The 25262-nt window shown below is 43.0% G+C and overlaps 1 protein-coding gene across 1 annotated transcript in view; it reads left to right on the top strand.

The window, feature by feature from the left end:
• The window catches only part of ptgfrnb (prostaglandin F2 receptor inhibitor b), a 150343-nt gene extending 126896 nt beyond the window's left edge, over window positions 1–23447 (top strand). The window contains exons 13-17 of the mRNA XM_084050559.1: window positions 11213–11399; window positions 15980–16098; window positions 16962–17012; window positions 17995–20262; window positions 20379–23447. Coding sequence (XP_083906685.1) covers window positions 11213–11399; window positions 15980–16098; window positions 16962–17012; window positions 17995–18107 — 470 coding nt within the window. The 3' untranslated portion in view covers window positions 18108–20262; window positions 20379–23447. The remainder of the gene's footprint in view (window positions 1–11212; window positions 11400–15979; window positions 16099–16961; window positions 17013–17994; window positions 20263–20378) is intronic.
• The last annotated feature ends 1815 nt before the right edge of the window (window positions 23448–25262 follow it).

Raw genomic sequence — 25262 nt, 5'->3', positions numbered from 1 at the left:
GTCGACTAAATCTACAGTTGATTTTAGTCGACTAACAGCTCCTCTCCTCTCCTCTCCTCTCCTCTCCTCTCCTCTCCTCTTCTCTCCTCTCCTCTCCTCTCCTCTCCTCTCCTCTCCTCTCCTCTCCTCTCCTCTCCTCTCCTCTCCTCTCCTCTCCTCTCCTCTCCTCTCCTCTCCTCAGTAAACTGGAGCCCACTGTACCAAATTACCCAGCTGTCTTTGCAGGGCCGACAGGCAGCCGTTAATTAGTCCATCTTATGCTCCATTAGTCAGAGAGAGAGAGAGAGAGAGAGAGAAGGGCGTAGTAAACAGGAAAGAAAAGTAGAGAGAGAGAGAGGGGGGGGGGGGGGGGGGGGCCCTTAATAGATGGAGGGAGAGCAGTGGGAGTGAATAGACGGCAATAAAGAGAGTGAATTGAGAGAGAGAGAGTGAAGTAGGAACAGAATGCAAAGACTCGTCTAAATGGGAGAGCGAGGGAACAGAGCAGGGGAGAGAGAGGGAGAGAGAGAGAGAGAGAGAGAGAGGGTGTGAACATGAATGTGAACAAAGTGCTGTTGGAGAGGAAAGAGAGAGAGAGAGAGAGAGATGTTGAAGAGACAGAGTTGCCCTGATTTTGCGAGAGAAATAAGCGACCGCTTGTATGGAAACGAGCCCGAAAGACACGACTATTATGGGGCACCTATGCGCACTTTAAACCTATGATACGTCTTGAAGCTTGTAAAAAAAAATCATGAAACATTTTAGCAAGGACCCCCTAGCTGAGAGAGAGATGAAGCAGGGACCCCCTCTGTATTGTATAAAATTGTGTTTCAGATAAACGTTTGATGCTTTTTTCCCTCTACAACCTATAACTCTTTGCCAAAAAATAGCCGATCTACAAGCTCACAACGCCTCGCAGCGCGAGGCGTTGTGAGCTTGTAGATCGGCTATTTTTTGGCTAAAGTTCTCATCCGAAAAGGGATGCTAGGGTCCAAAAATATATATATATTACAAAGATTTGGCGGACCCCCTGTAGTAACTCTGAGGACCCCCTTAGGGGTCCCGGACCCCCTGTTGAAGACCCCTGAACTACGCTATAGAAACGAGACCAAATAAGCTGGTGGAGTTGCTTGTGTAGCGGTCAATGATTTGGCCCTCATACACTGCGAAACCTCACCGATTGTTTTAACCCATTGAAACCCGAGGCAGGTTCCACAAAATGCCTTCTAAATCAGTTGTTCTCTGAATGTTTTTGTGCCAAGGGCCCCCAAAATGATGATGTATTAGAGGGTGGGAGAGAGAGAGAGAGAGAGAGACGGTGAGTGATAAAACCTAATTCACGTAGGTCGGGTGTAAACTCTGTAGACTTCCCCGTGACGATCCTAAATTACATGAAATGAATCATTTGAAATAAATGATGTGCGTGCACCACGCTGTGAACTGGGATTGTGTCTAGTTTTTTTTTTTTTGGGTGGTGGGGTTGCGGAGAGACCTAAATGGCGGTGTGTGTGTGTGTGTGTGTGTGTGTGCGTGTGTGTGTGTGTGTGTGTGTGTGTGTGTGTGTGTGTGTGTGTGTGTGTGTGTGTGTGTGTGTGTGTGTGTGTGTGTGTGTGTGTGTGTGTGTGTGTGTGTGTGTGTGTGTGTGTGTGTGTGTGTGCACACACAGGGTGATAATCTTCAGCCCATTAAGATTTCCTGTTAACTCTTTAAGCCCGGGAACGCATCTGTGTTGTCATTTTTATATTTCGTTGGGCTGTTCAAAAATAGCAGATCTACAAGCTTCATAGCGCCGGCACTTGAGAAATCATGAAAAGTTGTGCAAATATTTGAACTTCTTTCTCTTTTCTTTTTTTTGGCGGACATTTGTAACTCAAATCTTTGCTTCTGGGGGATCCCGGAACGAAATGTTTGACAAATAGCAGATCTACGAGCTTGTAGATCTGCTATTTTTTTAATTGCCCAAGGAAATCTAAAAATGACACACAGATGCGTTCCCGGTCTCAATGGCTTAACAAGCAAAGAGGAACGTGCGGAGCAACGGAACTTAAAAAGATGAGTTCCATGGAATTGTCTCATTTTTCAATCTGTGCGCCGCGTGGAAGCGCTTAGTGGTTCATTTAGGGACACTAGAATAACAATAAAACCATCTCCGAGCTTAGAAGTCGATGAGATGAGATGTAGGCTAGTCCAGATCAGGTTTTGCTTCGTGAGTCAATTGGACGCTGATATTCAACCGCCTATTAACCCATTGAGACCTGAAGCCGATTCTACATGTCTTCTAAATCCCAACAGTTTTCTGAAAAACGTATGTTTCTATATCAGTGGTGCTCAATCTTTTTCATGCCAAGGACCCCCAAAATTATATGTATTTGGCCGCGGACCCCCATCAAAATATGTTATTCCAGGGACCCCCCAGAAGCAAAGATTTGAGTTAAAAATGTTCACTTTAAAAATATATATATTCAAAGATTTGCACACATTTTCACGAATTTTCAAAAATAGCAGATCTACAAGCTCGTAGCGCGGCACTCGGTGCCGCGCTACGAGCTTGTATATCTGCTATTTTTGAATAGTTAAAGTGTAAAATAATGCTTTTTAGCTCAAATCTAAAAAGGACACAGTTCCAGGTCTTAATGGGTTAAAGGGATAGTTCCACTGATTTGATGACCGGCAGCGGTTTCGGTAGGAGACACAAAGAGTCTCCTTTGTATCTCCTACCGGAACCGCTGCCTACCGGTCCGCTGGTCATCAAATTATTGGCTTAGGAATGCGACTAAAAATAAAATAATGTCCATGAATTCAAGTCCCCATGGGGTGACTAATCGATAGGAAAAAAATTTTTTTTTTTATCCAGAGTGACTTGACAGAAATACAAAAGTAGCCAGGGTAAAATCAACCAAATGATTAAGCACAAGAGTCAAAGCCATAGTGCTATTTTAATCCTAAAAGATGACCTGAAGGTAGGACTGGGCAATTCAGCGGAAATATATCGAAACCGATATTTAGACCCAATAAGCGACTTGGTTTCAGGATAGAAGTGAAGTTCCCGTGTGTGAGATACGAGGCACGTTGGGGCTGTCATACTCTGTGGCTCTGTTTCTATCACAACTAACTCACAATGGTGTCTACAAAAGTGTTTAGTATGCCCTGGTAACAGGCAGCACAGGCCTGCTTTATGAGGCAGAGAGAACGAACACACACACACACACACACACACACACACACACACACACACACCACCAGTTTCATTAGGAGCGCTGCTGGTGTTCTCTTCTCACCCTGTTTCTTTGTGTGTGTGTGTGTGTGTGCGTAAAGTGTTTATTGCACATGTGCACATGCACATTTGTGCATATTCATCCATGGAGTGCGTGCGTGGTGTGCGTGCGTGCGTGTGTGCAATGTGCATGTGCGTGTTGTATATTAACATGCGTGCATTCTTTTGTGTGTGTGTGTGTGTGTGTGTGTGTGTGTGTGTGTGTGTGTGTGCGCGCGCGCTTGTGTGGGGGGGAACTGTCCTCCAGGGATTAACCCATTAAGACCTGGAACTGTGTCATTTTTTGATTTGAGCTAAAAAGCATTATTTTACACTTTAGGCTATTCAAAAATAGCAGATATACAAGCTCGTAGCGCGGCACCGAGTGCCGCGCTACGAGCTTGTAGATCTGCTATTTTTGAAAAATCGTGAAAATGTGTGCAAATCTTCTGAATATATATATTTTTAAAGCGAACATTTTTAACTCAGATCTTTGCTTCTGGGGGGTCCCTGGAACAAGATATTTTGATGGGGGTCCGCGGCCAAATACATATCATTTTGGGGGTCCTTGACATGAAAAAGATTGAGCACCACTGATACAGAAACATAAGTTTTTCCGAAAATTGTTGGGATTTAGGAGACATGTATAGAATCGGCTTCAGGTCTCAATGGGTTAATGCAGAGAAATCCAATCAGATTGCCTTCATTTCCACAGACAGCCATTTTACTGTTATTACCTTCCACACATAGACACTCTTCTATCAGCCAATAACACACACACACACACACACACACACACACACACACACACACACACACACACACACACACACACACACACACACACACACACACACACACACACACACACACACACACACACACACACACACTCTCTCTCTCTCTCCTACAGTACCTAGTATAACTTCCTAAAACAATGAGAGTGTGGTACAGTTTGAACATACTTTTAAAGCCCATTAAGACCCCATTCTACAAATGCCTTCTAAATCAGTGTCTCGAACGAGACCCCCAAAATGATATGCATTTGACTGCGGGTAAATGTACGTAGTTACATGTAGTTATTACATCACTGCAAACATGCGTGTGTGTGTGTGTGTGTGTGTGTGTGTGTGTGTGTGTGTGTGTGTGTGTGTGTGTGTGTGTGTGCAGTAGTGGAAAAAGTACTCAAATGTTTTACTCAAGTAAAAGTATCAATACTGCAATGCAGAAGTACTCCGTTACAAGTAAAAGTCCGGAATTAAAAATGTACTTGAGTAAAATTGCAAAAGTATTGGTATGAAAATGTACTTAAAGTACCAAAAGTACTAAGATGTTTGAAAATAGCCTAGGTATAAAATAGGGCTGAAGTGGTTAATGTACGTTATATAATATAATAATTTATATATGCAAAGTAACTGGTAACTAAAGTTTTCAAATAATTGTAGTGGAGTAAAAGTAAGTAAATGTACTTAGTTACTTTACACCACTGTGTGTGTGTGTGTGTGTGTGGTCAGTGGTCAGTGGACCCTCGCGCTCGCTCTCCCTCGTGTCACTTCCTGTCCAGCCCCTGGTTTTGGACGGAGCGCTCCGCCGGTCGAGTCCACAGACGCCCTCCCTGACCCTCTCTTCCTCCGCTGTCCCATCCTATCTTCGTCATCGTCATCCTCACCCTCCATGTAGCCAGTATGAACACAGTGGCGTTGGTCCTCGCTCACATTTCTATTCCGAACTGGCCCTCTAGAACATTGGTTCTCAAAGTGGGGTCCGGGGACCCCCAGGGGTACTTGAGGGGGTTCCAGGGGGTCCCCAGCTAAATGATGGATAGGAACCAAATGGACCCTTATGGGTCTGTAACTCTGAGAGTGTACAAATGGAACCAAATGGACCCGTTACACTCTCAGAGTTAAATTAACATTGGTTTTACAATATAAATTGGGGTCCCAGAGATAGAGATGCAATAAAATGGGGGTCCGTAGCCTAATGCATGTCAAACTGGGGGTCCTTGAAATTAAAATTGTTGAGAATCACTGCTAGAGCCGTAAAAATCTTCTCTTATGGGGGTCCCTGGCTTATCTTTTGAAATGGGGGTCCGCGGGCTAATAATGTCAATTTGGGGGTCCTTGACATGAAAAAGTTTGAGAACAGCTGCTCTAGAATCTCCAGTTCAGCGCGTCTCAAAGTGGGGTCCAGGGCAGGGACCCCCAGCTAGGGGTCCATGAGACAATAATTCAACGACCGGGGGGCTGCTCGGCAGAGACTCAATTGAGACTCCGCCGGTCATCAAATTATTGGCTCAGGAATTGCGACAAACAAAAAAATCGCCATGAATTCGAGGCTTCATGGGGTGTGTAATTGATAGAAAATAAGTAATGTTTTGGGTGAACTACTCCTTTAAGCCTTTTAATTATTTAATCTCCAAAAGAGCACATACGTGTTTCTGGAGTGGAGAACTGACGTTGGCTATGAGTTATTAGGTTCACTATTAGCTTCTTAAAGGGATAGTTCACCCCCAAAATAACTTTTTTTTCCTATCGATTAGTCACCCCATGGAGACTTGAATTCATGGATATTTTTTTTTTGTAGGAGACACAAAGAGTCTCCTTTGTGTCTCCTACCGGAACCTCTGCCTACCGGTCCGCTGGTCATCAAATTATTGGCTTAGGAATGCGACAAAAACAAAACAATATCCGTGAATTCAAGTCTCCATGGGGTGACTAATCGATAGGAAAACTTTTTTTTTGTTGGGGTGAACTATCCTTTTTAAATGGATCCAGTAGGTTTGCCCTGCGTCCGCTATAGTGTTTTTTTTCCAAGGATGGCTGGGGAAGAGGAGCACTTGTTTCTCAACTCAACGTCCTGTACAGTGCAGTGTTTTACAACGAATACAGGACTTCATAAATCAGTTGACAATAAGGCCGGTGCTCTGACAGCAAGGCCTTGAGCTTAGCGAGGCGCGCTCCAGACGCATCTAGGTTTGTGTAAGAACTTAGGTTTCTGAGACTCTCACTCTTACTGTGCTAGAAATGCCGCCAATATGTCTTTGTTCCTGTTCGCAATGCAACATTAACTCATTCTTACACTCTTAGAGTCTTAGTTGGGACAGCAAAACTATTCATTCTTACATGTTTAGGGCAGGGGTCTTCAACAGGGGGTCCGGGACCCCTAGGGGGTCCTCAAAGTTACTACAGGGGGTCCCCCAAATCTTTTTGGGATAAGATTATTTTTTTTACATTAACCACTTGAATCCTAGCATCCCTTTTCTGAGGAGAACTTTAGCCAAAAATAGCCGATCTACAAGCTCACAACGCCTCGCTCTGCGAGGCGTTGTGAGCTTGTAGATCGGCTATTTTTGGCAAAGAGTTATAGGTGTAGAGGGAAAAAAGAGCAGCAAAAGTTTATCTGAAACACAATTTTATACAATATAGAGTGGGGTCCCTGCTTCATCTCTCTCTCAGCTAGGGGGTCCTTGACCTGAAAACGTTGAAGACCCCTGGTTTAGGGTCTTAGTTGGGACAGCAAAACTATTCATTCTTACATGTTTAGGGTCTGCTGGGGACAGACAGATGTGTTGAAGACAGCGTGACGCAAAAGCATTTTGAGTTGACAGACACTCTGGGCAAAGAGAAGAGTCTTCAGCCCTCTTAATTAACCACCTAAACCTCAGCATCCGTATAAGCTTTCGCAGGAAAATAGCAGATCGACAAAGCTCACAGGGCTTGTCGATCGGCTATTTTCAAATGATTTTCATACAGTTGGAAACTTGAAATGGGACATTCTGCATGACGAGTACCTTTGGTACTTTAGGTACATGTTGATGCCAATACTTTTGTACTTTTACTAAGTACATTTTGAATTCCTGACTTTTACTTGTAACGTGAGTATTTCCTCATTGCAGTATTGATACTTTTACTTAAGTACAACATATGAGTACTTTTTCCACCACTGGCTCTGTATCACCCAATAATAACTGGACTAAAATGGCGTCTCTCATCCTCTGGCCACAGTGCACACAATGGCCCTCATTTATCAACGCGCAGTCCGAATAATGAGCGTACGGCGAGATCACCGCACCTTTCGGCATTCATCAATATATCCTGACGTGGGCTTCATCCTACTTTACGCTGAGATCTCACGTCTGGTCGAGACCAGTTGTTGACGTTGGCTGCGCCCGTTTATTCCATTCTAGACCTGTGGAGCAGCATTGTCTGACGGTCTGACAGGCATCTGGACACATATATCCACTCCAAAATGTATATCTACACTAATAAATAATCCCTGTGAAAATATAACATTTTATAAAGTAATTTAAACAAACTGCTTTAACAGTCATTCGGTTGCATTGGCTATTTTAAAATAGCAGATCTACAAGCTCACAACGCGACGCGTTGTGAGCTTGTAGATCGGCTATTTTCAAAATATACAGCGCTTCATGCGAACGCATTTTCGGGACTCCCGACGATCATTTCATGGACTACAAACTTACAGTAGCTTGTCCTATGTTATGGCGTTATGTCATAGAGAGTTATGAAGACTACAACCTGGCTGGGTTAAGGATATAAACCCGACGCTCCAATCTCAATCTTATTAACGTGGCGGCACGGAATCACTGCAGCCTGGCCGAGTCTGACTGCTTTATTTTAGTGTAACTTGAACGCGCACTGCTCGGTATGGGGTAAATAAATTAATATACAAACGTATTCCATTCATGGCGATGTGATTGTTATCATAATATGTCATTCATATAGGCTACAAGCCTAAGTGACAAAGATACCGCTGCGGATTACATGAAAAACACAGGCGGGCGTGTGTGTGTGAGAGAGAGAGAGAGAGAGGGGCGTGTGCGTGTGTGACGAGGCGATCGGGGGAAGCTATTTCTTATTGGCTTTTCATGTCTTTGGTCGTATTCTGGTTCGTCTTCATGTCGTCAAATCGGGGCGTTTTGAGAATATTTAAGGGCGTGTTATTTAAATGACGCTCGTTTTCAGACGTGAGATTTATCAAAGCCCCGACCTGATGTACGCTCGGATCAGCTGTTTAGGATCCGTTGATAAATGTGACTTCGACGTTGGTGGTGCACGGCCGAATGTATGGAAAAATATACGCCGGTTTATACGCTGCGTTGATAAATGAGGGCCACTGTGTTTGATGGCTTGAGTTTAAAGTGTGGTGTCAGTATTGGTTTAATATTGGTTAATAAATGATGTGTGTTATTTTTTTTTTCATTTACTGCTTTCTATAGTTTTAACAATTTTTGCGATCTTTTTTACAGTGGGCGGGGGCATTCTGTCCGGTGGCTAAATATGTCTTTTTTTACACAATAACCCGGCGTTTTCTTTATTATTATTTACAGTAGCTCTTCTAGCCCCCAATAACTCACATCTGGCCATCAAAGACCACAGGACCTTTTTTATTGTGTAAAAATGGCATATTTAGCCACCGGACAGAATGCCCCCGCTCACTGTAAAAAAAAATATCATGAAAATTGCTAAAACTATAGAAAGCAGTAAATGAAAAAGAAATAACACACATCATTTATTTACTTTAATTACAAGCTAAAATATAAACCTTGGTTGTAAAAAACCAAAGTTGTCCTTTAAGCAGCGTGGCAATCATCATCAGAGAAACATGTAGGCCTTAAATATTTAAAACAGTAGAGAGAGAGAGAGATGAAAGGAGAGGATGAGAGGGAATCAGAAGTGACTCGGTCCTCTCTTCCGGGTCAGTACACCCCTCTCTTTCTTTCTTTTCCTCTTAATGCTCTTCTCTTCTCTTCTCTTCTCTTTTTTATCTCCTCTTTTTTATCTTCTCTTCCATTCTATTCTTCCTCAAACAGCAGAGAATAATCAAGCACCAACTGTGTGTGTGTGTGTGTGTGTGTGTGTGTGTGCATGTGCGCGTGTGTGCGTGCGTGCGTGCGTGTACTAATAGTCTTTCTCTCTCTGACAGTATAATGAGTAGTAGTTAGAGCATCTCTTATCCCAGCGGGAGTCTCTCTCTCTCTCTCTCTCCCTTCATTGCTCTTATTTGTTTCCCGTTCACTCGCTCTCTTGTCGTTTTTCAAACTCAGTCTCTGAACCTCTTGTTGCTCTCTGATCGTTTGCTTGTCTTTTGTATTGTTTCTCTGTCTGTCTGTCTCTCTCGGTCTCTCTCTCTCTCTCTCTCTCTCTCTCTCTCTCTCTCTCTCTCTCTCTCTCTCTCTCTCTCACTCTGTCTCTCTCTCTCTCTCTCTCTCTCTCTCTCTCTCTCTCTCTCTCTCTCTCTCTCTCTCTCTCTCTCTCTCTCTCTCTCTCTCTCTCTCTCTCTCTCTCTCTCTCTCTCTCTCTCTCTCTCTCACTCTGTCTCTCTCTCTCTCTCTCTCTCTCTCTCTCTCTCTCTCTCTCTAAAACTTAAAAATTCTGTATCTCGGCTCCTGAGTACTTTTTTTTTTTCATTGAAAAAGTCTGGCAGTCTACTGTAGGAAAAAAAAAAATGCTGGCAGCCAATGTGTTAAGTAAAGAATTTGAGTACTTTTTCCACCACTGATGGAAAGTCTTATGTCTCATCAAGGACTGCACAGCAATGTGAAGAAACCTGTAAAGACACTTTTCTGGCAAACCCGCAAATAATTTGACAAAACAAATACAGAAGCGACTGTGCGGCGCGCGTACCGTCCCTACATGAAACTGGATCGAGTGCTGTCAGCGACATTATAAGTACATATTCGTCCCGTCAGCAACAACTGCCCAGCGATGGCGAAGAAAAGGAACTTGAGGGAAGACACCTTCTGACAAAACCACAAATCACTTCACGAGATTTGTCCAGCCGACAGAGAAAAGGAAAGAAAGAAGTGAGATGAGAAGTGAAAAGCGGTGGTGGTGGTTTCCACTGTCTGGTGACGTTACAGCTGAGCAGATCTCGTGGCCAAAACAGCTTAACACATCAACTGCCGGGTATTAATTAATGAATTCATCCGCCACCGCCAGCGTTTTTACCTCATTTTGACGACCCGCGGAGACCCACGGAACCCACCACGAGGACAAGGATGTAAACAAAAGCTGTCTGGGCTCTTCTATCTACCGGATGAACATTTCTTTTAACCGCGATCTTCCGTTCTTTAGATATCGGCAGTTGAATATAGCTTGTTTTCACCAAAAAGACAATCTGGGAAAATAAATCAGAGATAAATGTATTTTTATAAATCTGATAACATTGCAGCGGACCGGGTTATTTATCTTTTTAAATGACGTAATTTCCGGCCTCGCTCACTCGTTCACTCACTCACTCACTCACTCACTCACTCACTCACTGACTGACTGACTCACTCACTGACTCACTCACTCACTCACTCACTCACTCACTCACTCACTCGCTCGCTCACTGACTCACTCACACACTCACTGACTGACTCACTCACTGACTCACTCACTCACTCGCTCGCTCGCTCACTGACTGACTCACTCACACACTCACTGACTGACTCACTCACTGACTCACTCACTCACTCACTCGCTCGCTCACTGACTCACTCACTCACTCACTCACTCACTCACTCACTCACTCACTCACTCACTCACTCACTCACTCACTCACTCAGTTACTCGGAGGTCTAAGCTAAGCTCTAATATATGCGCCAACATTAAAGGCAGGAGTAAAACTAGGTCAAGGACTTTGTTATGCTGTGAAGTTTCCTCTACTTTATGTCACAATGCATTTTAATTGGACAAGTATACCATAACTAACCCTCTCTCTCTCGTTGCTCTCTGATCGTTTGCTTGTCTTTTCTCTCTCTCTCTCTCTCTCTCTCTCTCTCTCTCTCTCTCTCTCTCTCTCTCTCTCTCTCTCTCTCTCTCTCGTTGCTCTCTCCGCTTTACATTGCCAAAGCATACATATAACATAAAACACACAACATAAGTCACAACATTACGTTTACCGAGAGAACAAGTGAATAACATGCATCCTAACTATCTCTCTCTCTCTCTCCCTCTCTCTCTCTCTCTCCAGATGACCTGGCGTATGAGGTGAGTTGGTTGTTCAGTAAGGTGCGTGGCGGGGACTCTAAGACCCAGCTGCTCAGCGTGGATCGTTTCGGGGTGGTCAGGAAGGAGGGCCGTAACTCGTCCAGCGACCTGTTCTTGGAGCGCAGTGACACGCACACCTACGTGCTGAACATCCACGGAACCCAGGACAGGTTGGTGTGTGTGTGTGTGTGTGTGTCACCGCAGTGGTGGAAAGTAACTAAGTACATTTACTTAAGTACTGTACTTAAGTACAATTTTGAGGTATTTGTACTTTACTTGAGTATTTCCAATTTCCAATACTTTTACTTCTACTCCACTACATCTCAGAGGCAAATATTGTACTTTTACTCCATTGCATTTATTTGAAATCTTTAGTTACTAGTTACTTTTCATATGTAAATTATAACATTATAAAACATGCATTAACCAATTTAGCCCTATTTTATACCTAGGCTATTTGAAAATAGCAGATCTACAAGCTCACAACGCGTCGCATCGCGACGCGTTGTGAGCTTGTAGATCGGCTATTTTCAAATATTTAGTACTTTTACTTTTGGTACTTTAAGTACATTTTGATGCCAATACTTTTGTACTTTTACTCAAGTACATTTTGAATCCTGGACTTTTACTTGTAACAGAGTATTTTTATATTGCAGTATTGGTACTTTTACTTAAGTAAAGAATTTGAGTACTTTTTCCACCACTGTGTGTGTGTGTGTGCGATGTCAATGGAATTGTATTTATCGCTCTGGAAATCGTAGCCCACAAAAAAACGTTTTGTCTCTCAACATAAGACTGTTTTGTTTTGTCTTTTTTTCTGGAAATCACATCTAATATCTTCATAATATCAACCCTATGTATGAGGACTAGACTTGTCATTATCGGGAGTTCATTTGCATTGTTTTTGGTCTGCTGTTGGTGTTGCTGTTGTTTAAAGGAGCAGTTCACCCAAAAATGACTTATTTTCTATCAATTGCACACCCTATGAAGCCTTGAATCCATGGATTCTTTTTTGTTTTTGTTGCATTCCTAAGCTAATAATTTGATTTCCAGTCTCCTACCGGCTAATGTATCCGGTAGGAGACACAAAGTAGATTATTTGTGTCTCCTACCGGAAATACACACGGTCATCAAATTATTGTCTTAGGAATGCCACAAAAACAAAAATAAATCCATGAAATCAAGGCTTCATGGGACGTGTAATTGATAGAAATAAGTAATTTTTTGGGTGAACTACTCCTTTAAATGCTTACAAAGTGACAAAATGTCTCTCTTCGTCCCGCCAGCCAACAGTTAGAGGTTGTCTTTCCCCTGTTCGTTTAACCCATTGAGACCTGAAGCCGATTCTACACGTCTCCTAAATCTCAACAGTTTTCTGAAAAACGTGTGTTTCTATATCAGTGGTGCTCAATCTTTTTTCATGTCAAGGACCCCCAAAATGATATGTATTTGGCCGCGGACCCCCATCAAAATATTTTGTTCCAGGGACCCCCCAGAAGCAAAGATTTGAGTTAAAAATGTTCGCTTTAAAATATATATATACAGAAGATTTTCACACGTTTTCACAATTTTTCAAAAATAGCAGATCTACAAGTTCGTAGCGCGGCACTCGGTGCCGCGCTATGAACTTGTAGATCTGCTATTTTTGAATAAGCCAAAGTGTAAAATAATGCTTTTTAGCTCAAATCTAAAAATGACACAGTTCCAGGTCTTAATGGGTTAACTAACTAGTGTCTCCGCCTATAGGCTCTCTCGCTGAGACAGGAGCTCCTTCCATTCAGCTCACTTCTTTTGGTGCTTTGAGTTTTTTTTCAGACTAGGGCAGCAGTGTTAAGACGTGCAACAGGCACATGTCAGTATTGGGCAAGCTACATTACTTATAACATATAATGTCCTGTTATGTTAAGCTACTCTCTGCTCTTCATAAACAAGACTGACATGAAATATCATTTACAGCTTGCCTACCACTATAAAGGTAACGAGTGCATCTGTGTCTGCCTCAGGCGCACTGGGGTTTCAGACCACGGAAGCACGGGCAGTAACTTTAACTCTTAAACTGCCAGGGGTTTTCTAAAACAGTTTGCAGCCTTTGCCAGCAGTTTGCATGGTAAAACATAGGAAAAATGTTATTTATTTCTCTGTTTATTTTTTATTTTTTGAACTTTTTGGAAAATGTTATCTCCTGGTTCTTTGTGAAGAACGGAAAAACGTAAAAACCAAAAAAATAAAGAATCATTTTAGACTTTTTCTTTTGTAAAATGGCAATAGCTAAATTCTCATAAACATTTATAAACGTTTTTGGCAGAAAATGAGTTAAGACCTGGAACGCATCTGTGTCACTTTAGATTTCTTTGGCTATTCAAAAATAGCAGATATACAAGCTCATAGCGTGGCTATGAGCTTGTAGATCTACTATTTTTGAAAAATCTTGATTTCTTTTTTTTTTTTTTTTTTTCAAAAAACTGCTCAGGATTTAGAACGTTTTTAATAATTGCCTCAGGTCTTAATGGGTTATTTAGACACCCAGAGAGCATGCTGGTATAGCGGATTCAAGGGACACACAGGGTACACTGGTGGGGGACATCATGTCAAATTAGAGGCTCTATGCTCAGCAGCCAGTGGTGGGAAAAAAGTACTTGCATCTTTTACCTAAGGACAAATATCAATACTGCAATGTAGAAATACTCTGTTACAAGTAAAAGTCTGGAATTTTTGAGCAATTGATAGAAAATAAATACTTTTTTGGGTGAACTCCTCCTTTAAGTTTCCCAGGGGGACTCTCTACCCATTCAGCTATGACCACCCTAGCCCGAAGGAGGGTCAACTTTTACAAGTTTATGGAAAGCAGTCTTTTTGCAAACACCAAAAATCCGAGAAGTTATCAATTGCACACCCCATGAAGCCTTGAATACATGGATACATTTTGTTTTTTGTCGCAATAATTTGATGCCCGGGTGTATTTCCGGTAGGAGACACAAAGATTCTACTTTGTGTCTCCTACCGGATACATTAGCCGGTAGGTAGTGATAACTGCCATTAAGCTACAAGATTGGAAGGGTTATCATACCAAAATATAAACTAGAGACATGTAGGAAGACAAAAATACAAAAACTTTACGGTCACCTTAGGTCAGGGATGGCAAACTCATTTTAGCTCAGGGGCCACATGGAGGAGGGCCAGAGGGCCTGAGGGCCGGACCGGTACCGGACCGGTACCGGACCGGTAAAATCATGGCATAATAACTAATAATAACAATAACAACAACTTCAGATAGTTTTCTTTGTTTACTTTACTTAGTCTTAGTTAGTACAAGCACATTCCGAAAATGTAAATTTCACAAATAGGGATGGCCAAATGGAGACATTTTATTAACCGTTTACCGGTTAGGCCTTACCGATTAATTAATCGATTACCGTTAAGAAAAAAAATGTGTTTATAAAATACATTTTATTTCAAAGGGCCAAGTCTATACAGTTTGTTTTGTGTCTCCAGCAGAGTTTCTAGTGTCTCTATCTCTCTCTGGAAGAGGTTGCACATGAACTCTGCAGCCGCACTGAGGCGCTCCAACACAGACAATATCAATACAAAGACGAGGAAGAAGAAGAGGAAAGTGGAAGTTACGTGTGGTTGCAGGTGTAGACTTGGCCAAAAAGCAATTAAAACATTTTTGGCAAAAAAAAAAAAAAAAAGAAAAAATGTTTTTTTTTTTTTTTTTTTTAATACTTTGCAAAATCATCTCGCGGGCCGGATTAAACTAGTTAGCAGGCCTGATCCGGCCCGCGGGCCGTATGTTTGACATCCCTGCCTTAGGTGGTACCAATGTGAAAATATCAGTGTTGGCCCCTGGACTATGTAGGTAGGCAATAGCTTAATTCTCAAAAAACGTTTATAAACGTTTTTTGGCAGGCAGAGAGTTAAATGCGGAAGTCTTGCAACCCCAATCGGCAGCGTCACTGTTCCACCGCGGTTCTGAGCGCTTGGTTCAGAGTATGAGGAAGCCATTGCCGACCCCTCATTGGCTGGCCTATAGGGATAAAAAGTGAGAACGTGACGACTAGTTGCAGCGTCTTTTAATTGACAGCTTGTTGCCAAGCTGTAAAAAGTAACTGAGCTTCACTAAACCAGTGGTTCTCAAACTTTTTTGTGCCAAGGACCCCCAAATAGACATTTATTAGCCCGCGGACCCCCATTTGAAAAGATAAGCCAGGGACCCCCATAATAGAAGATTTTTACGGCTCTCTAGCAGTGATTTTCAACCATTTTAATTTCAAAGACCCCCAGTTTGACATGCATTAGGGCTACAGACCCCCCATTTAATGGCATGTATGTCTCTGGGACCCCAATTCATATTGTAAAATCAATGTTAATTTAACTCTGAGAGTGTACAAATGGAACCAAATGGACCCGTTAGGGTCCATTTGGTTCCATTTGTACACTCTCAGAGTTACAGACCCATAAGGGTCCATTTGGTCCCTGTCCATCATTTAGCTGGGGACCCCCTGGAACCCCCTCAAGTACCCCTGGGGGTCCCCGGACCCCACTTTGAGAACCAATGCACTAAACGCTCTCTTTCATAGTTAATTAGTTAAAGTAGAATGATACTTTTGTGTTGGGTTGTGCAGTGACAATGTGTTTTGTTTTGTTTTGTTGTGTTGTACAGTAACAGTGTTGTTTGTTGTTACACAGTGACAGTGGGGAGTACCGTTGCATAGTGACAGTGTGTATCTTTGTGTGTTGTGTTGTTGTACAGTGACAGTGGGGAGTACCATTGCATAGCGACACCCTGGTACCTGTCTGCTTCTACCGGAGCCTGGACGCAAGCTGGAGAACTCTCCTCAACGCCAATATTCATCACCGTCCGGTTCGCTGGTCAGTAGGGTGTGTGTGTGTGTGTGTGCGTGTGCGTGTGCGTGTGTGTGTGTGTGTGTGTGTGTGTGTGTGTGTGTGTGTGTGTGTGTGTGTGTGTGTGTGTGTGTGTGTGTGTGTGTGGGTCTGTGTGCGTGCGTGTGAGAACATGTATTCTTGTATATCGTCTCTGTCGGGTGGAAAACTCATACGTCCAAAACAAGGTTATTATAGTTGACGAAAACTAACGAAATAACTAAAACTAAAATTGAAAAAAACATTTTTGTTAACTGAAATAAATAAAAACTAGAATTTAAAAAAAGAGAGCTAACTGAAACTGTATTGTGTTTACAAAACTAACTGAATAAACGATAGACAAAATGCCCTTAGTTTTCTTTTCTGTTTTTATTACACAATACTTACTCTGGCCCTTTTCAATCCTGCACCTGACTTAAAACTAACTGAATTAGAACAAAAAAATCAACTTCAACTCAAATGTAAAATCCCAAACTATTATAACCTTGGTCCAAAACTGTTACTTTTCAGGATTCAAGTTCAAAAGCATCAAAAGCAGCAGATCTACAAGCTTGACACGAGTCGGCGACTCGTTTCAAGCTTGTAGATCTGCTGCTTTTGATGCTTTTGTGCGACGCTGTAGTATGATCAAGTAGGACATTATTTTATGAAAAAAAAAACTACGGAGATAAGTTATAGTCTCGCCTGTGGAGTAGCTCTATAGCAGTGGTTCTCAACCAGTGGTCCGGGGACCACCAGTGGCCCTTGAAGGGGGTTCCAGGTGGTCCCCAACTAAATGATGGAGAGTTGGAAACCCTCTCTCTCTCTCTCTCATACTGTATATAGTTATGCTCTCTCTCTCTCTTTTACAGTGTGGGACTCTCTGAAGTTGCCTCTATTATATGGAACCTGTGCATCGCTAGGTAACAATTACATTATCTCTTTTTATCTGATAATAAATGAGATGTGATGATGTGTATTTGATCATTGTGTTGTATCATGTTATAATCCTTTATTTTATATTTAAAAAATGTAAATTTACGGTATTATTAGGGAATGGAAGGAATAATGAAATAAATGTAGCAGTATGTGCTTTGGCGTATTAACCCATTAAGACCTGGAACGCATCTGTGTCACTTTAGATTTCTTTGGCTATTCAAAAATAGCAGATATACAAGCTCATAGCGCGGCACCGAGTGCCACGCTATGAGCTTGTAGATCTGCTATTTTTGAAAAATCTTGAAAGAAAAATGTTTTTTCAAAAAACTGTTAGGATTTAGAAATCATTTTTAATTTTTGAAAAAAAAACATTTTTTGAAAAAAAACATTTTTTCATTTTTTTTTTTTTTTTTTTTACCTTCTAAGCACCAGGAGATATCATTTTCCGAAGATTTTGACTCCAATCCACTTTCTGGTTAACTTATGACTTCAAAAGCCTGTATCTCGGCTCCTAAAAAATGGTTAAAAATCCTGACACTCAGTGTACTCTGTTTTTAAAAAAACCTGGCACCCAATGTGTTAAGAATCGCCTCAGGTCTTAATGGGTTAAAAGAATAGTTGACCCAAAAAAATTACTTGAGCCAATAATTTGATGACCGGGTGTATTTCCGGTAGGAGACTCAAAGACACTACTATGAGTCTCCTACCGGACACATTAGCATCTTTACGCCGGTAATCAAATTATTGGCTTAGGACTGCGAGAAAAAAACAAAAAAAATCAATGCTTCATGGGGTGTGTAATTGATAGAAAATAAGTAATTTTTTGGGTGAACTACTCCTTTAATGTTAATGTGTGTGTTGTTAATGTTTGTATTGCGTGTGTGTGTGTGTGTGTGTGTGTGTGTGTGTGTGTGTGTGTGTGTGTGTGTGTGTGTGTCTGTGCGCGTGCATGCGTGCGTGTTTCAGGAGTGGGTCTCTTCTCTCTCATCCTGGGCCTGGTGTGCGCCCAGTGCTGCTGTCGCAACACCACGCACACGCCTCGCTCCCGCAACAAGCTCATGGACCTGGAGATGGACTGACAAAGAGCCCCCCCCGCGCTCACACACGTCAGACACAGCGGGACACGGCACACGCACACACACACACACACACACACACACCCACACCACGGCGCGCAGCACACGCCTGCGGACCATTTCTGGGACTCAAAGTCCTTCCCGGCCAACGGGCGATGGGAGTAGGGCCCCCGAACTGAGCCATCGCCGTGGTGTATGTTTATTTTATTTAGAGAGATTGGGGGGGGTGGGGGGGGGGGGCTTATAACACATAGGAAAAAGAGAGACACTGGGACTTTGTAGTTCTCTGGATTTTAACTCTTCCTTCCACCGGGGATCTGCGGAGCTTCCCCCCCCCCCCCCCATGTGACTTCCTGAAGAAGAAGAAGTGACACTTTCAGCTCATATATTATTAACCCCTTTAAGACCGGGAACGTGTCTGTGTCATTTTAAGATTTCTTTGGCTATTAAAATAAATTAGCAGATATGCGGAGCTATGAGCTTGTAGATCTGCATTTGTGCAAATCTTTGAATAATTTATATATTTTTAAAGAGAACATTTGTAGCTCAAATCTTTGCTTCTGGGGATCCCTGCAACGAAATATTTTACAAATGTTTTCTTAAAAAAAATATATATATATTTGAAGATTTGCACAAATCTTCACGATAAAAAAAAAAAGAAGAAGATCTACAAGCTCTATGAGCTTGTAGATCTGCTATTTTTGAATAGCCCAAAGAAATCTAAACATGACAGAGATGCGTTCCCGGTTGGAATGGGTTAAGATCACAGACTCAATGCAATTATTTTAGGGTGACCGCCTCCCAACCGCCTCCCAACACCACCCCCCCCCGCCCCCCCCACCACCATCACTGACCACTGCCCTGCTCCTTCTGCTCCTGGACAAAGACGTGACGTGAACACTAGAGTATATTAAAGACACCATGTCAGCGACAGAAGGGACGACACTCCCCCCGGTGGGACCTGCCAATGGTCTTACCCCGCTAACTACCGTATACGCCAGTGGTTCTCAAACATTTTTTTTTTTTTTTCCCCAGGGCTCCAATAACTCTCTGAGAGCGTACAAGTGCAGACTTCCACACGCTCTCAGAGTTACAGACCTGTTAAGGGGTCCATTTGGAACCCCCTCCCCCCTCAAGGAACCCTTGAGGGGGTCCCTCCCCTGGACCCCCACTTTGAGAACCGCTGGCCCAAAGACAGGATGTCGGTCACAGAAGTGACGCCACATCCACCCGAGGACGGACTGCCGATGGACTCATCAAATGGAGGCGCACAAGAGGGGCTCGTGATTGCTAAGCCCCCTCATCGCCACTCGCCCTCCGTTTTGCCATTTTGCATCCCCCCCCCCCCTCCGGCGAGCATGCGCGTCTATTGTATTAACGGTGGGACGCAAAATAGCGGCGAGAGAGCGAATTTCATGTACTGTACGTCTTCTGAAATCCTGAGTCTACATATATATATATATATATAACGTCGCTCCACTCGGTCGCTCACGTCGCGGTGGGTTTTCTCTCCGCCGCGACGGCAGAAAACCTCAGGGCGCCCGGTGACAGAGGCGTTTCCTTTTCTACTTCCTGTGTCGGGATTGTGTTGGAAGCGCGGGGACGGGGGGTGGGGCGGGGCGGCTGATTGGAGGAGAGAGCTCTCAGACAAACTGTAACGCCTGGAGGCAACACGGCCGACAAGTGGACGGACGGACGTGAGCGGTGGAGTTTGCGTTATCGTGACGGGAAAGTCGCGGATGTGCTTCACGTGCGGTGATGTGAGGTTTTGCACTACCACTGAAAACCCCCCCGGTTTTCCTCCAACCTTTACAGACGGACGATGTGTTTTTATTTGAGTCTGCTCTTGATTTAACCACTTAAACCCTTTATACGTACTTTGTCGTGCGACGAATAGCGGAAATAGACGATCTACAAGCTCACAACAACGCGTTGTGAACTCATAGATGGGCTGGTTTTCGCTCAAAACCATAGGGACGCTAAGGGTTCATGTGGTTAAATAGCCACATGGAACCTTGATCAGCCTCAAAAGGTGGTGACATCAAGCACTGCTCATTTTCATTCTCCTTTTCAAAAGTGTATTCCTGCTATGCCCTTTGTTTGGCCCAAGGCTAGTGTGTGTGTGTGTGTGTGTGTGTGTGTGTGTGTGTGTGTGTGTGTGTGTGTGTGTGTGTGTGTGTGTGTGTGTGTGTGTGTGTGTGTGTGTGTGTGTGTGTGTGTGTGTGTGTGTGTGTGTGTGTGTGTGTGTGTGTGTGTGTGCGTGCTTGTAAAAAGTATACGTGAACGCTAAGAGTATAATAGTGTGAGATTGCACGTCAGAACTCGCCGTTGGTTAAAGGACAACTTCACCCATTTTCATGAACCCCATGAACCTTCATATATAGTTGGTCCGCACTAATGCTCATGATAACATGGCGCCATTCTTGTCCACTCGGTCTTGTGTCTCGGAGGAGGGCCGTGGACAGTTCAGAACCCCAGCCTACCAGTGACATCATCGATGGGGAATCCAAGCTAATAGAAACTGCAGGTTTTCTATTCCTGGAAAGTTAGCATGCTAGAATGGAAGCCATTGTTGTCACATTAAATCTTTATTAACCCCCCCAAAAAAACAAAACAACTTAATGATGATGTCACTGGTAGGCAGGGTTCTCAACTGTCCACAGCCCTCTGAGACACATACGGAGTAGAGAAGAATTGTACCATATCATCAGGAGCATTAGTGAGGACCAATTATATGTAGATAGGTTGAAAATGGGCGAAGTCTTCCTTTTAAGTTCGTCCCGCACGTGTTGCTTTCCCCCCCATGATGCTGACGTCATGGGGGGTGTTTGTCCCCGGGGGAGTCTGCCTGGAAGAACACACACGGTGACATCAGTGTGTGTGTGTGTGTGTGTGTGTGTGGGGGGTGAAAGTTCACGGGCCTGGATATTGTTCTACCTAACTCCCATCACTCCCAACGTACGCGTCCTGGTTTTGGACACCACTCCATCTGATTAAGACTTGACAACTTGTCCAACTACTAGACATTTACGCAACATTGTCGAACCTTGAGATTTCTGCACAAACCCTGGCGATCCAACCGCAGCCGAAGCGCTGCATCTATGTCAAAATCATACTGATTTATTATTTTCATTGCCTCTTTGTTTTATTGCTCAGTTTCAAGTATATTGCTGACATACACAGTTTTTTTTTTTATTAAATTATTACAAGATATCCGGTTTTAGTCGGCATTTAACTAGACCAGTGGTTCCCAAACTGTGGGGCGCGGTCCCCAAATTATTTTGGAGGGGTCCCATGGTGATTAGCTTAATGTGCAAACGTTGTTTTCTCACCACTACAACAGTAAACAAACCAACATACAGTATAAGTGTGTATACAGGGTATCTGCACATTTCTAAAGTGACAATTTGATGGCTTTTTAAGACCGTTTTAATACCGAATTGGCCACATTGACAAATATTACATAAGAAAGAGGCAAACATTGTGAAAATAGCCGAACTGCGAGGCGCTGTGAGCTTGTAGTTCGGCTATTTTCACAATATTTATCTGTGGAACCGAGTCAAACTAAATGTAATGCCTGCAAATCCAAGTGCTTGTCAGGGTGGGTGGGTGGGGGGAGGGGGGGGGTCCCTACTTCAAATATGATTATTTTGGGGGGGGTCGCTGCCTGAAAAGTTTGGGAACCCTTGGACTAGACAGAAACTACATGCAAGCTCTCTCTCTCTCTCAGCACACAGGCTCCATCGATACGTTATGGTGGAGATAACCTCAGTAGTGATGTGACCGCACCTCCAGCAGCAGTACTGTGAAACACACTGAATAAAGGGATTTAAAATGAGAGTAACGGAGTAGTTCGCCCCAAAAAAGATCTCATTTTCTATCCAGTACACACCCCATGAAGCCTTGAATTCATGGAGATGTTTTAGTTGGGTGAACTACTCCCTTTTAAAGGCGCTGTAAGTGATTATTTATTTTTTGTTAAAAAATCTAATCTATTCTGATAGTAATCATTGCTATGTAGAGTATTCAGTAACGGGGGTCCCCCCCCCGTCTTTCCAGCTTACTGAACAAACACTCTATGGCAACGATTACCATGGGAATATAGAGCTACTTAACACTTACTTTAACAAATAAATGTGAAAAAAAATCACGTACAGCCATCTTTTATGTCCACAGAGCTGAGGGTACTCGCTGGCCCCAACGGGTCAGTTTCCCCAGTTCTGCCGAGTTTCCCACAATGCACTGAGCAAACCTCACATCTGCAGAAATAAACTAGGTTGTGTGTCCATGCGGTTTTGAGCGTTCTGACGTGCGGACAGACACGGGACATGAATGAGTCAAAACTATCCAAATGGTTAAAGGTGTGTGGACTCTGCATGAGCCAAACCATGTGTATCTGTGTTCTCTCCCACCGCCATCTTGCCCCTCCCGCACATTAACCACTTCAACCCTCTATAATTACAATACTGAGTTGATCGGGGGCCGATTTTGTACTTGGTCCGGTCTCTAAAAATCTCTACGCCAAAACCTTGTCGCTGAAAATAGCAGATCTACAAGCTCACAGTGCGTCGCACTGTGAGATTGTAGATCTGCTATTTTCACAGAATGTTCTCCCCAGAATATGGATGCCAGGATACAAGTGGTTAAAACACTTACGTCCCTATTTCCGGGTATGCCGCTGTAGGCGAACATTTCAGGAAACGGAAGATCTACAGTATTAGTACAAAGTTAGCAAGCTCACAATGTGTCGTGAGCTTGTAGATCAGCTATTTTCCCGGAGAGATTTTTATTTGTTTTTATTTTTTAGATTTTTTAAAAATGTTTTTTGTTGGGGGGGTTTAAGTGGTTAATAAAATGAGGGATGCCAAATGATAGGGTTGAGATAATGCACACTGTGAGCAATACTGTTTTTGTTTTATTTGTGAAGTGAGTGTTGGCCTAAATGACGATGATGCAGCAATTAATGCAATGACTTGACACTTTAAACACACTTACACACAGGGACACTCCGTGTGTGTGCGTGTGTGTGTGTGTGTGTGTGTGTGTGTGTGTGTGTGTGTGTGGGGGTGGGTGTGTTTGCATCGTAGTTTGGTGCTTAACACCACAAGGGCCTTCCTGTTGTCACTAACACATGCGTGTGCACACACACACACACACACACACACACACGCACACACACACACACACACACACACACACACACACACACACACAAATCAATACAGATACATACTGCAGACAAGTCACTGCAATGGTCATGCATCCTCGATGTCTGTTTTTAGTTTTTTGTAATTTTATTGTGATGAGATTTTATGATGTTTTTGAATAAATAGATTTGTAAGATGTCTTCATTTTGTGATTCTATAGACGCCGACACGATCATTTTATTGAATAATACTGTGATGAGGGTTTACGCTGTTTTAGAGCAGAGCCCCACTAAATCAGTGTTTCTCAAACTTTTTCATTGCCAAGGACCCCCAAATTGATATGTATTTGGACACGGACCCTCATTTGAAAATGTTTTGTGCCAGGGGACCCCCAGAAGAGAAGATTTGTGTCAAAGAAAATTCAAAATTATTTGAATTTTCGTGGGACAAAGTGACATGCTGTGAGCTTGTATATCTGCTATTTATGAGAACCAACTGTTCTAAACCACTGTTCTAAATCCTATTGAGTTTTCTGAAAAAAAAAAACGTTATGTTGCTGTATACATAGCTACAATGTAAAATGGCATTTCCCGGATTGAATGGGTTAACAAAGACAGAGTCGTGGTCCTTCATCTGAGACTTGTGACAAATTGCAGGCCAGGTTCCTCCTGGTCTGGGCGGGCCATCAGTCAGCCTCCTCTCTGCTTTCAAACATCTGAAAAAGAAAAGAAACCGCTTCAAAAATCATTCTAGCAAAAATGTAAAAATCGTTGTTCTTCTCTTTGTGTTGCTTTCCTCTTCCCCTCCTCTGTTCTTCTGAGGACGTGTGTGTGTGTGTGTGTGTGTGTGTGTGTGTGTGTGTGTGTGTGTGTGTTTCTGTTCAATCCTCGTTGCTCTTTTCTCTCACTCTGTCTATCCCTATCTCTTTCATTCGTACGCCTCCGGCAGGCAGCAGGCCTTATGTTTGAGGGTTTATCCGTAGGCACATGCAGTACCAGTGGCGTGCACAGACATTTTGAGGGGCAGGTGCTCAAGTAAATTATACTTTTTTTTGTTTACTTGGTCTGCTCTTTTTTCCCTCTACACCTATACCTCTTTGCCAAAAATAGCCGAGGCGTTGTGAGCTTGTAGATCTGCTATTTTTGGCTAAAGTTCTTCTCAGAAAAGGGATGCTAGGCTTCGAGTGGTTATGGTAAAAAAGAAAAATCATATCACATAAAGATTTGGCGGACCCCCTGTAGTAACTCGGAGGACCCCCTAGGGGTCCCGGACCCCCTGTTGAAGACCCCTGCTGTAAACTGAACTTTCAAAAGGGCACTTCAGGTCAAGAGGGCAAAGGGCAGGTGCTCTAGCACCACCTAGAGTCTATCTGTGCACGTCCCTGTACAGTACGTATGTCCGTGTGTCCATACAGTAGAGCATTCACCACTACTGAATTCTAACAGTTATACTATACTAACACAAAGTAGTCGACTACTTGTGGAGATGCATCATATTTTTTTCCATCCATGAAAAATGTGTTGGCCCCACAGTGGTGGAATGAACTCCCCACTGATGTCAGGACAGCAGAGTCACTGCCCATCTTTCGCCGCAGGCTGAAAACCCACCTCTTCAGGAAACACTACCCTGACCCTTCCCCTTAGCCTTGCCTACTTGTTGTTAACTAGTTGTACGAACTCTTGTTTTATTGTTTTATTGGATCTTGTTTATTCGATACACTTATTTGTTTTAGCTCTTGCTCATTTGATTTTCCTATTTGTCTCATCTGTTTAAGAAAGTAGGTAGCTGATATATTGCACTTTTACCTTGGCGCTAGGTATACTCTTAGTTGCTTGTTTTAGAAGAGAATGAACTTAAGACTTCAGGTGATTACTAGTTTCGGTCCCTACCTATGTTGAATGCACTTATTGTAAGTCGCTTTGGATAAAAGCGGCTGCTAAATGACTGTAATGTAACACGCTCTGCTGTCTCAAGACTGCCAGTTAAAAAAACAAACCTTCTGGTACTTTTT

Source organism: Gymnoscopelus microlampas, assembly GCF_963454915.1.
Source record: "Gymnoscopelus microlampas genome assembly, chromosome: 24".
NCBI classification, from domain to species: Eukaryota; Metazoa; Chordata; class Actinopteri; order Myctophiformes; family Myctophidae; genus Gymnoscopelus; species Gymnoscopelus microlampas.
This window is presented reverse-complemented; position numbering and strand designations above follow the sequence as displayed.